Genomic DNA, 13,843 nt, shown 5'->3' with positions numbered 1-13,843 from the left:
CTGGAGGATTTCGCCCCGTCACCCTTGGACCTCCATGTTTCGTTTGTCCGTGTGCTCCCCCCTCCCGGGGATTTTAACTTTGTCGCGCTCCAGGATGGATTTCCAGTTTATGGACTTTCGGACTGTGCTTTGACCTGCCCTTGGACCCGTTTGGATTTGGATGCCGTTTTGTCTTCCCCGTACACTGTCTCACAGACTGTCACTATTATTTTGTGCACTATTAAACCCCTGTGTGTTCCTTTTTACCACGCCTCCTGTTTACTCCAGCTCTTACCGCATCGCATAGGGTCTTCTACAAGATCTGACACGGATTCCAGTCCGTGTCCGTTACAGGTCTGTGGTCATTAGTTGTGAAGGGTACTACACTAATAATAAAAAATCGAGTGTTTGGAAGATGGGAGGAAACCAAGCACCTGGGGAAAACCTGGACACAGGGAGAATATCCAAACACCAATCAGACAGACCCCCAACCAGAATCAAACCCAGGACTATGGTACTGAAAGGCAATAGTGCTAACTACCATGCTGTGAAGTCGACAAATCCCTAGATCATTTTAATCTTTCCCCTCATGTATATGCAATTTCTTTTCACTGTCCTTAAAATAACTTTAATCTTATTCCTTTATTATCTCAGTGTCTTTTTGTTTGTGTTTAAACTGACACAAATGTTTAGATTACTTGCAAGGAATAGGTCTGCATGTGGCAGGTTAGCACTGATTTTCCTCATAAACACTTGCATCAAATATTCTTATAATACGTTTGTTATTGCATAATCATCTTCCGTATATTCATCCACCATAAAGGACTGCGCTTAAAAACCAAACATTAATGAGCACATTCCTATCAGGCCATTTCCTAACTAGCAACGAATATTAGTTGTGCTCAATACAGTCATAAAGTGAAAACAAAGTACACTCGTTTTCTCGTTTGATTACTCTTGAACCATAAAGACCACCTAATGGCTGGAAAGAAACAAAAAGAAGTCTTCAGTTATGTTGAAATCCTTACATTCCACTGCCTTATATTTACCCTAGTTTTGATGTTTTTGGCCCGGTCTGCATAGATCAGCGTTGTTCTAGACTCTTCAAAGTTAGTGCTGGCAGGGCTTATATGAGCGATCATGACCGTCCGGCTGTTCCCACCAAGTGAATCCTAGACAGAAAAAAAGCATTATGTACATATAAGTGAGAAACAGGCCTTTGATTACATTATAATCTGAAATTATAATATATTTTCATATTAATTTCCTATTTCTTTTTGAAAGAGATTAAATCTCAGATATGACAGTGGAACACACCTCCCACTGCACTCCCCACTCCGCGGCGTGTGGGAATGTGCAGCTACCACACCTGAGGCTAATCAGGGATGCGCTTTAAGATCCCCACATGCGCTTACAGACAGCGTTCAAGTCTAGCACCGAATGTGCTCCCAAGCCGGCTACACAAACGATTGCTCTCAGCTACGAGAGAATTTACTCTTCTCATTAAGAAACGATTCTCTCATCAACTGGAGAACAGTCACCTTCTCCAAAGACTACACACTGGCACACCACATAGGAATAAGAAGCGCTCTGCCAGTGCTCAGGCAGCACCCTATCGAATCCGACTCTATCACACAGACTACAAACAAGCCATTGCACTCTGAGAGCGAAAATGTTAGCAAATGTTGTATTTAACAGATAGTATACACTCATGTGAATAAAAAAGTACACCTTCTTTCAATTCTATGGTTTTATATATCAGTACATAACAAAAAATCATCTGGTCCTTACCAAGTCCTAAAATTAGGTAAATCTAACCTCAGGTGACAAACAACACATAACTAATTCCACTATGTCATTATTTATTTAACAAACAATAAGCTAACATGCCGAAGCAATGTGTGAAAAACTAAGTACACCCCATGATTCAGTAGCTTGTAGAACCATCTTTAGTCCTGTTGCATGACCCAGTTTCCGCCAAGCTTTAGCTGTGGCCAGATGGCCTCACATTTGTCTCAGGAATACTTTGGTATAAAGAAGAGTTAATGGTTGACTCGATGACTGCAAGGTGCCCAGGTCCTGTGGCTGCAAAACAAGCCCAAATCATCACCCCTCCACCACCGTGCTTGACGGCTGGTATGAGGTGTTTGTGGTGATACGCTGTGTTTGTTTTTTTCCCCAAACATGGCGTTGTGCATAATGCCCAAACATCTCCACTTTGGTCTTGTCTGTCCAAAGGACATTGTTCCAGAAACTTGTGGTTTGTTCAGATGCAACTTTGCAAACCTAAGCCACGCTGGCATGTTCGTTTTGGAGAGAAGGGGCTCACTCCTGGCTAGCCTTCCATGAAAGCCATACTTGTTCAGTCTTTTTCTGATCATACCGTCATGAACTTTAACATTTAACTTGTTAACCGAGGCCTGTAGATTCCTCGATGTAGCTCTTGGGTTCTGTGCGATTTCTCTGAGCATTATACGGTCTGACCTTGGGGTGAATTTGCTGGGATGCCCACTCCTGGGAAGACTGGCAACTGTCTTGAATGTTCTCCATTTGTAAATAATCCTTCTCACTGTAGAATGATGGATTTCAAACTGTTTGGAAATGGCCTTATAACCCTTCACAGATTGATGAGCAGCAACAATTGCTGATGTCTTTTCTCCTTGGCATGGTGTTAACACCCACCTGAATGCTCCAGACCACCAAACTCCCCAAAGTTCTAATTGTATACAGGTAGTCACACTTCCTGATGATCAACTAATCACATGCATTTGATTAGCAGCACCTGGCTGCTAATTACCTTCTTAATTCCCCTGGAAGCAGTAAGGGTGTACTGCATTTTGGCTTACTTTTTGTTAAATAAATATAAATATAAAAGTATAAAAATAATGACATAGTGAAATCTGTTATGTGTTGTCTGTTATCTGAGGCTAGATTTGTCTAATTATAGAAGTTGGTGAGGACCAGACGATTGTTATTTATGTCCTGATAGGTAAAACCATTGAATTGAAAGAGGGTGTACTTTCTTTTTCACATGACTGTATTTGATATAATAACAATTTAAATACCAGTTTTGAGACCATTAACTAGTAATATAAAGAACCAGTCTTTTGCAGTTTAGGGTAGGTTGGCCAAGAAATGCTGAGATTGCTAATTAGCAATCAAATCCATTAGTTTAAGAAGTGGTGATAAGCACATAAGATTTGATTAGGTGGCAGGAAAGTCAGCATATACCACAATGCCTTTAGGTAATCCTTACCTTCAGCAGACGTGTGAGTTTGCTGTCACGATAATTGATAAACTGGGCTCTGCTTCCTCCTCTCTCACTCAGGGCATTAATACAATTGCCCAAGGCAAGCAAAGAGCGATTAATGTGTGCTCCTTCCTTCATTCTTTTCCCTCGATTCTGGGTCTGAATTGGAATAACAGAAGTAGACCTGTATCACTCAAAAAGTCTTGTAAGATAGGGCAGTGCAGTGGCTCTGTGGCCAAGGATCTGCACCAGTGGCTGGAAGATTGCCGGTTCGAATCCTACTCCGTTGGGCCCCTGAGCCCCTTAACCCCAACTGCTTCGGGGGCACCATATAAATGGCTGACCTTGTGCTCTGACCCCAAGCTTCTCTCCCTGTCTTGGTGTCTCTTGGAAATTAAGTTGGGGTATGTGAAATAAAACAAATTAATAATACAAGAAATTATATATGGCCATAAAGAGAGCTTATCTTATCTATCACTCAAAAAGTCACTGAACTATATTACAAAAACAATGTGCTGCCTGGTAAACAGCTTTCCTTATGAATCAGATGAATAATTAAATTCTTCTTTAAGCAATAAAAACAGCAAAATGCGAGCTCAGGTGGGGTAACTACAATGGATTTTGTTCTTTTTGTTCTACTGGAGGTTCTCACCTGCGACGCTCTCTCAGTCCCTGCCAGGTCAATCATGAAAAGCTTCCCCACCCGAACCTCTTCATTAATGTCCTTTACCCGGTTCCTCTGTTTCACTCTGACCTGCAGTATGGCGTGAGAGCGAGATGATGTCTTGTTGGCAGTGGTCGGCTCCTGAGTCCGCTGTTTATTTCCTTTAGTTAGCAGCTGCATAATCTAAGATACAACATTAGATGACATTCAATCATTAAACTGAAGATTAACATTAACAGAAATGGGAAAAGAAAAAATGTACCAAATGAATATAACATTACATAAAAGACATCAACCCATAAGAAGTTATTACGCATCACTTACGAGACCTCCTGGGAAAAACTAAGGTTGCTTCTGGAAGAGGTGTTAGTGAGGCCAGCAGGGGGCGCTCACCCTGCGGTCCACGTGGGTCCTAATGCCCCAGTATGGTGAAGGGGACGCTGTACTGTAAACAGGCGCCGTCCTTCGAATGAGACGTAAAACTGAGGTCCTGACTCTCTGTGGTCATTAAAAATCCCAGGGCGTTCTCGAAAAGAGTAGGGGTGTAACCCCGGCGTCCTGGCCAAAATTCCCATTGGCCCTTACCAATCATGGCCTCCTAATAATCCCCATCTATGAATTGGCTACATTACTCCACATTGGTGGTGGTGGAGGGGAGTCCCCATTACCTGTAAAGCTTTTTTTCACCTTAGAAATATCGCAAGACTACGCCCTATGCTATCATTAACTGTGGCTGAAAAGCTGATCAACATATTTGTATTCTCTCGAATTGACTACTGCAATGCTCTACTCCCTGGGGTATCTAAATCTACTCTGAACAAGCTGCAGTATGTCCAAAGTTCAGCAGCCAGAATCCTGACCAGGTCTAATGCAAGTGTTCACATTACTCCTATCCTGGAGTCCTTGCACTGGCTTCCGGTCAAATTCCGCGTAGACTTTAAAATCCTCATGATCACCTATAAGGCTTTACATGGCTTGGCACCTCAATACCTGTCTGAACTTTTATCGCCCTACTCCCCACCTCGCAACCTCCGCTCTTCAAATTCTGCCCTCCTTACTGTCCCCCAAGCCCGTCTACATTGTATGGGCGACAGGGCCTTCTCCTGCTATGCCCCCAAGCTCTTGAACTCTTTGCCCAAGGATATTAGAGAGTCACCTTCTCTAAACTCCTTCAAATCCAGACTCAAAACCTTCTTCTTCAGAAAAGCCTTTACTTAACTGGTTCCATTCTTCACCTCTCTGCTCTTCTTAATACCACCTTCCATGGTCTCCTCTATTGTTATTGTTGTATTGTTGTAATTATAATTGTGTCCTATCTTGTGAAATCTTCTTATTTATTGTTGTAGTCTTCTTATTTATTGTTATTGTCATCCTGTAAAGCGCTTTGAGAAGCCACCTTTAAAGGCGCTATATAAAATAAAGTTTATTATTATTATTATTATTATTATAAAGCGCTTTGAGTGGAGTGTCCAGAAAAGTGCTATATAAGTGTAAGCAATTATTATTATTATTATTATTATTATTATTATTATTATTATTATTATCACTCATACAGGAGTCAACACAGTTCCTAAACCCCTATAATTGCACATACCCCTTAAACCAATACTCCTTTATTGAGAACTCATTTGAGTAGTTTTATTGAATGTGGGATAAAGGACTTTCTCATTTTGTAATGTCTGCATTGAGGAACTCTACAAAATATCTGTAATTGGTATGAACCATTACAGGACTGCACTCATTCATGTGTGTTAGATGACATCTAAGCAACTGGACCTATGCAGAAGGAAAACACAGAAGCACTGTGAAGTTGTCTGATGCAGTGTCATTCACAGCGGTATCTGCTGATCATCCACTGATCACCCTTTAAGAGCTGTTTACTCAGAAATAAACAAGCAAATTTGTAATCAGCAAGTAAAGGATAGACTGCATAAAGCTTTGTGTGCTGAAGTTGTTGGAAATTATGCACTTTAACAATGGTATTTTTAAAACATAGGACTAAGTGCAAAAAAAAGTCTAAACCAGCAAGTAGATCCTTACTGTACATGCCACCGGATAGCACTGGTCCTCCAGGACCAGGACTGAGAACACTGTTTTAGATTAAATGTACAGCTGAAAAACCTATGTATCTGATGTACATGAAGCTTTGATTCAAAAGTGTCATTCTGTTTGTAATGCCTGAGATTTTGCATAGGCAAGGTTTGTTTTTGACAAGTGTAGAGAGGAGTACGATTACTCCCACTCCTCGTAACCTGAATTTTACTACTAATAATAAAATCACTTGGGGGCTTCTCTGACATGATTGTAATAAGAGATACTCACAGTTTTCTGAGAAAAAGCAGAGGTTATAAAACAGCACATCAGGCACAGGTAACTTCCAGGGCTCTGTTTTACACTTCACTTTAACCCTTGTAGCATTAGCATAACCTGCGTTTATTTACCCGTGGAAGGAACTTACCACATTACTTCCTCTTCAGGAATGTAATGTATGTAAACTTTCCATAACTACAAAATCTTATTATGGGACCCTTGAAAGATTTTCACACTAAGTTGAATTTGTGTAAATTGTGTTTAAGTTAACCCCAGGGAGAGGATACTGTATTTAATTACAAGGTCATTAATAAAAAAAATAATAATAGCTGTAAGACAAAGAATAATGTTCTAATGTTACGAACAAACTTTTTTCACTCAGCTCAGAATGGAGTGCGATCTGTTTAACCTTTACCTCTTTAGCATTGCTAGTGGAGAACTCGGTGATGCCTGTAATCTGAATTTCACCTTTAGCATCTTCTCGCAGATCCAAATACCCAGTTGCAGGGTTCAAGAGGTCACGTATCATTTCATTGTATATCTGGAAAGAACAATAAAAATATATTGTATTGAAGTACATCCAGCTGTTTTCTTAAGTCTTTAACCATTAACTTTCTATGTTGTGTTGCATGTCAAATATTTTGCAAACCACTTTTAATAAAAATAAGATAAGAATGAATAACAAACACGCTGACATGAGATTGGTGGAAGTCTAAGTTTCCATCTGAAAGATCAGTAGGCCAGAGGCAGTTATGACAGAGGCACTGTGAGGACCTGACCACATCAGCTGCAGCACTCTAAGCCATCACTGTCTCCTCCTGGCATCATGGGTCCGTGTGGTAGAAAGCTCCTTCATATTAAATATTGAAGATATTTACACAAAACACAACAATAACATAGATGTACCTTTTATGTAAAAACAAATTAGAAAACCTTTCATATTCACCTCTAGATATGACATATATACACTGTAATCCATATCATCACTGCCCGCTTCAATAGCTTTGAAAAGGTCATTCAAGGTTCGGATATAGATGCCTGGGTCAGAGTCAAGTCCCAACATTGTGAACGTCTTCCCTGCTCCTTGTCAAATAAAAACAGCACATTTAATCAGTGCCATAATCAACTGTGCAAATGCAGAAATTAGACCATCTTTCATTTTGTGATAAGAACTCCACGGATTCCAACAGAAAAAATATTTTTCTATGTCTATGTAACCTCATACCTGTAGGTCCATATGCAAACACTGTGGCATTGTAACCTGAAACAACCCCTTCAATCAGATTCTTTGTGGTAGCAATATAAACATCCTCCTGGAAGAAGAAAATTTCAGAAGATTTTCTTTTCTTACCACTGTACAGTAATGAAACAGTACTTTCAGCAAAATATTTTGTCATTTAAAATAATATATTAAATACACTGTATTAATAGGTACTGTTTAAATAAAAATAAATTTAAATCAGAGGTATGAGCAGGAAATGGAATTACAGAAACAAAAGTTTATGTCACTTTGAAATGTGTGTCTTTCAGGTTTCTCTTCTTTATGTTAAGCATATTGTACAGGCAGCAATGTGTAAAGAATAATAAATTAATAAATGGAGGAAATCAATATGTGTTAGAATACTAAAAAAATAATTATTGATTTTCTACATCCAAAATTTGTAAATTGTAACACAATAATTGACAAAACTTTAATTTTAAAATTGCACAAAAATGTTTATTTTAATTTTTACCTGAGATGCTGTGTGATCAAATGCAAAATCAAATACAAAGGTTTTTTCTCTCGATCGGTTGGCCCGCAGAATGTTATCAGGATCCTCACACGGATCCAAAAGAATCAGCATCTTAAACAAAAAGAAATTTATGGAAGAGGTTTATTAAAATAATGTTACATTTTTCTTAAATAGTCTTTTGTTTTGCAATGTATTTGGTGCATATATGATTGTTAACCATTTCTATCTTTGAGAAACAAAATAGGAAACATTTTGACTCAATTTTAATTTATTTGTTTCTGTTTCCTCTTCAATTTATTCCACTGGATATTGTATCATATTCAGTGCCATTCAAAACTTTTCATACCTTTTTTATGGAGGCCCTTTTTACATTTTGAAATCACAAAAGGATCCATACAAATTTTTTAAGATTTTCAAATCCTGAGGGATCAAATGGAAGACTTCTAAGAATATGTTAAGTTGCACTAAATATTAGCAAAATTCTGATCCCTCAACTCAATATTTGGTGAAAGTATCTTTTGGTAATTATAGCTGCAGGTTTTTTATATAAGTCTCTACCAACTTTGCTTGGTGTAATGTTTGCCTATGTTTTCTTGTCATATTTACTCAAGATCTGTCTAGTTACTTGGGGATCGTTTATACATAGCAGGTTTCCCATGTCTCCACAAATTCTCAAAAGGGAAGTCAAGGTATGACTTTAACTGGGCCATTCAAGGACGATCAGTTTCTTATTCTTAAGTAGTTCAGGTGGGTAGCTGCGTCAGCATGCGTTGGCTGCAAAGCAACAAGTAATAGGTTTATTCCATGCTGAAAAAAAGTGGAGTGGAGCCTTCTTCAGGTGTGCCTGAGTTTCAGGCCTTTCTACCTTCCGAGAGAATTCGGTAACATTATTATATGCACTGTTACGGTCCTCCAAGGGGAAATGCAGCGGCTGCTGCTTCTCAGGTAGCCGATTGTGTACATGAGCAACTCCAGCAGACTTCGGAAGCTCCCGTGTTTATTTTGGGTGACTATAACCACTGTAAACTGGAGATGGCATTGCCTGGATTTGAACAGTATATTAAATGTGGGACGAGAGGGAACAGAGTTCTAGACAAATGCTGCGATAATATAAAACAAGCCTATTCCACCAAAGCCAAACCACCTCTGTCTAACTCTGATCACAATACTGTTCACCTCATTCCCACTTACTGGACAGGTCTGAAGAGCAGCAAACCTGTCATTAAGACTGTAAATGTATGGACTGGTGATTGTATTGAGATGCTGAAAGGGTGTTTCCTTTGCACAGACTTGGGAGATATTTCATAGCCTGGAGGCTATATGAGGCTATATGAGGCAACAGAGACTGTTACAGACTACATTAATTTCTGGACAGTGTCATACCCAAGAAAAACATTACAGTGTACCCAAATAATAAACCATATATAACTAAGGATGTGATAGACTGCATCAACCGCAAAAGTCTCGCTTTTAAAAACCAGGATCAAGTGCAACTGAAAGTACTGCAAAAAGAGCTCAACTAAAACTCAGGAATGCAAGGAATCAACACAAGGAGACAATGGAGAGTGACTTTGAAACAATGAACTCCAGGAGGTTGTGGCAAACAACGAAAACAGTCACAAACATGAATTCTTCAAAGAAGAGCTTCCATACAATGGATGAGCTGGCTAAAGCAAACGAGCTGAACGACTTCTATCTGAGGTTAGAGACACAGGACTTATCTGGTGCATGTGACAATATATTAGATACTATTACAGCTGACAGTAGTGCTGGTAGGCTTGTAATAAGTCAGCAGATGACCACACAATTTTTCAGGCACATATCTGCAAAAAAGCCAACAGGCCCCGATGGCATCACTGCCTCTCTTTTAAAAAACTGCGCAGAGGAATTAACACCAGCATGGTGTCCTATCTTTCAGAAGTCAGTTGACTCTCACTCTGTTCCAGTGCTGTGGAAAAAAGCAATCATCGTGCCAATACCCAAAAAGCTCTGCCCATCAGATAACAATAACTAGAGGCTGGTAGCACTGACGTCTGTTGTGATGAAATGCTTTGAGGGGATTATGGTATCCGTGCTGTGCTCAGAAGTGAACACTGTACTTGATCCATATCAGTTTGCATATAAACACCGGCGGGGCACTGATGATGCAAATAACAGCATTATGCATCTTTTCTAAAACACCTAGAGGACCCCAATGCCTATGCTCGGATGCTGTTTGTGGACTTCAGCTCTGCATTTAATATGCTGCAGCCCCATCTATTGATTAGTAAGCTGAACCAAATGTCCATTAACCATAACATTATAAGATGGTACCATTCATTTTTAACAAACCGCACACAGTATGTTAGGGTCAACAAAACTCTTTCCGAGTCACGATCTATTAGCACAGGTGCCCCTCAGGGCTGTGTGAGCTCTCCAGTTCTGTTCACACTTTATACAAATGATTGTACAAGCAGTAGTCTAAGCAACTTCATTTTCAAATTCTCAGATGATACAGCTGTTCTTGGGTTAATGCATAGAGGTAGCAGCTCATCTATGTATGTGTCAGAAATCCAAAGATTTGTGCAATGGTGTGACAACAACAGTATAATTTTGAATGCTAATAAAACAAAAGAAATAGTTTTCGATCCCAGAACTGTTGGTGATCACTCACAGGTAGTAATCCACAACACATTTATCACTCTGGTTGACTCATATAAATACTTAGGTGTACACATAGACCATAACCTGTGCTGGTCTACTTATGTTGAGAGTGTTTGCTCCAAAGTTCAGCAGCGCTTATAATTCCTGCGAAGACTAAGAGTGTTTGGGGTTCGACAGGAAGTAATGCTACTCTTTTACCAATGCTGTAATCGAAAGCATTATCAGGTATGGTATTTCAGTGTGGTTTGCTAATCTATCTGTTCATTTTAAATCGCAAATTACCCGCCACATCCAGACAGCTTTGAAAGTCATGGGAGTGAAACAGCACCCCTCTCTGCAGACAATCTTTGAAAAATCCCTAATCAAAAAAAATCCCTAATCCCTAATCAAACAGGCAGGAAAAATTATATCAGATCCTTCCCACATCCTCAACTCTGAATATCAACTTCTTCCTTCTGGCAAACATTTTAGGGTTCCCAAATGTAAGTCAAACAGATACATACATTCCTTTGTTCCACTATCCATTAAAGCTATCAACACACATGTCAAGGATAAACACAATTTTGACTCTTACAACCCACTTGAGTGCAATATGTTTTTGTGATATGTTATAAATGTTACATGTTGTTATGTGTTATACTGTACATGTGCAATAGAATGATGTGCAATGTTTTTCTTATTTTTTGTAATTGTAAAATGTGCAATGTTTTTCTTCTCTCCTTTTTTTTTTTGCATTCTATTCTATTTAAATGTACAGGAGTGCTGGGTGTCCATAAAACATTTCCCTCAGGGGACAATAAAATCTTATCTTAATCAAAGCCTTACTCAGAAAACTTCAACCAATGAGCATGGTTTTGAGATGTTTGCCTAACCATAGGTGGGCTAAGAGGGAGATAATCAAAAGGTCTTCTATTATTTACTTTGATTAAATAAAGGAAACGGGGGAGAGAAAAGAAAAGATGGACAGGAGAGGAAGACAGGGACGGAAAAGGAAATGGGAAGACAGAAAAAGGAGCATGACCATTATCATTCCTCAAAGCTTGTGCTATGCGAGAGGTCCATGTGCTGTTCAGTCTTGCAGACTAGATTCTAGCTAGGTAATAAGAACATTATTTTTACATCTTATTTATTTTGAAAGCTTCTTGGTCTTCATGGTTGAATCCTTGTTTGAAATTCAGGGAATGACTATGGCTGAGGGACCTTACAGAGACAGGTATGTTTATTATTAAATAATGCAAACCACTATTACTTAACAGATATAGGCCACTCAGCTCATTGTATGCCTTATTCATTAATTTTATTCACCAAAATTAATTTACATTTGCGTCAGAAAAAGGTACTTATGCAATATGCAATTGTACATGGATTTCCCTTTTTTTAAAGTTAATGATCAGTTTTCAAAATGTTGTCTTTTGCTTTGAGTGTGTGGAGTTGATTGTTTATATAAAAATATTAATTGCTATTACACAGTATCATTGTCATCCAGGGTCTGGATTCTTTTGCAAAGCACTGTATATGCTGAAATGGCAAATCTCTTCCAGAGATGTGATCACTTTCAAGTTCAGAAAAAAAGTCGGCAAAGTGGTCGGTAAGGACCAGAGCTGTTGAAAAGAGCACCATACCTCTAAAGAGACAAGAAGCACAAGAACTCTGACCTTTGATATTAGTTTATCCTTTTTCAGTACAGATTTTTTTACAGCTTTAAGTCTTCTTTAGTTTATTTTATTACACACGGAAATCTGACATCAATGTATTTTTCTAAATAAACCCAAAGACTTTCTACACCTATGAGACAAAAATCAGAGAATGTGACTTGGGCATTTTCACAGAGACTAAATTGCTTATTAGACCCATGCTACCAACATTAAATATGACAATATAACTTAAACACAAACATTTGTAGTTCAATATTTAACCTTTACGTTCATTTACAAACTAATGGGTCCTTCGGTCATAACGCTTGGATTATTTCTAAAGAAAAACAGATTATCTAAACATATTTGCCAAAGCTGTTGCAGTACGTGGCACAGACAGGCCGCTATAAAGCCTCCTTTCATTAATCAGGATTTGTGTCAGATTGAAACAAAGCTCAAGCTAAGCCACATAAACTCAAAGAAACCTCCCAGTAACAGCTCTTACATGTAAGAGCCATGATAAGTTCCAGTCTCTTCTAAAACATTTTACAAATTAACAATTCCTAGTTATCTTCTTTTGAATAGCAATTATCATTAGTTTGTTCGGACATTTGCATTTTATACTGTTGATTTCCACATAAAGAAAATGGCAATAAAAAATACAAAACCCTAAACGCAATATTTTAGGAGAAAGCAAAGCACTTACATTGATATGTAATAATTTAAAGTGCATCAATTATTTCTACTATATTATAAGCCAATATTTTCTGATGTTTTTATGTTTATACAATTCAATAACAGTGCATAGTGATTCAATAAGTACAGTAAAAATGTATTTTTGATTAGTTAAAACAGCAGAAAGAGCAGTATAAAATACATCAATATTATCTCTCATCAGGATGAGATGTGGGGCAGTGTGGTGGCTCTGCGCCTGTGGCTGGAAGGTTACCGGTTCGTATCCCATGGCCAGCAGAGGAATCCTACTCCGTAGGGCCCCTGAGCAAGGCCTTTTAACCCCAACTACTCCAGGGGTGCTGTATAAATGGCTGACCTACACTCTGACCCCAGGCTTCTCTCCCTGTCTGTGTGTCTCATGGAAAGCAAGTTGGGGTATGTGAAAAGACAAATTCCTAATACAAGAAATTGTATATGGCCAATAAAGTGATCTTATCTTATCTCTTTTGCATTAGAAGTAAAACAGCATAACACAAGATACAAATATGAATAACATTTAAGGAAATGCTTTGATCAAACAGAATCTTCAAAGAGACCAGAAAGCATATAATTCAAAGCTCTTGTGGAGGTTCATGACACTAAGTAATGTTTCTGTCCAATAAACCTTTCTTTAACTGCAAAGGCATGGGGTTGTGTAGAGTAAGAAGCAGTACAAAGAATATGTTCTAAAGAATGAATAATGTTGCAACCTCATGTATGAGCCACAAATCTATTTGCTTGTTTGTCCCACATTCTATGAATTGACCTACCTGATCATTCAACTTCTGAGCTACCACTGTAGCCCCCTCTTCTATCTCAGCATCACTGATTGGACGAATACGGAGAGCCACCTTTTTGAAAAAATAAATGCACCCAGATACATCAAAATGGATATTAAAGGATGTCCTCTCGATCC

General features: G+C 38.6%; 1 protein-coding gene across 8 annotated transcripts in view; it reads right to left on the bottom strand.

Moving 5' to 3' along the window:
• LOC148645079 (kinesin-like protein KIF19) overlaps positions 1–13,843 on the bottom strand; it is a 31,545-nt gene that overhangs the window by 14,306 nt on the left and 3,396 nt on the right. For 6 of the 8 annotated variants that reach the window (XM_088612924.1, XM_088612928.1, XM_088612927.1 and 3 more), the window contains 8 exons: positions 13,698–13,778; positions 7,937–8,047; positions 7,429–7,516; positions 7,150–7,286; positions 6,619–6,744; positions 3,882–4,076; positions 3,236–3,388; positions 1,029–1,151 (listed from right to left, as the gene is read on the bottom strand). In XM_088612924.1, coding sequence (XP_088469050.1) covers positions 1,029–1,151; positions 3,236–3,388; positions 3,882–4,076; positions 6,619–6,744; positions 7,150–7,286; positions 7,429–7,516; positions 7,937–8,047; positions 13,698–13,778 — 1,014 coding nt within the window. The remainder of the gene's footprint in view (positions 1–1,028; positions 1,152–3,235; positions 3,389–3,881; positions 4,077–6,618; positions 6,745–7,149; positions 7,287–7,428; positions 7,517–7,936; positions 8,048–13,697; positions 13,779–13,843) is intronic. The other 2 variants (XM_088612929.1, XM_088612932.1) reach the window with 2 other exon arrangements.

Source organism: Lepisosteus platostomus, chromosome 19, assembly GCF_059453375.1.
Source record: "Lepisosteus platostomus isolate fLepPlt1 chromosome 19, fLepPlt1.hap1, whole genome shotgun sequence".
NCBI lineage: Eukaryota > Metazoa > Chordata > Actinopteri > Semionotiformes > Lepisosteidae > Lepisosteus > Lepisosteus platostomus.
Note: the sequence above shows the minus strand (reverse complement) of the source record. Positions and strands in the feature narration are given on the sequence as shown.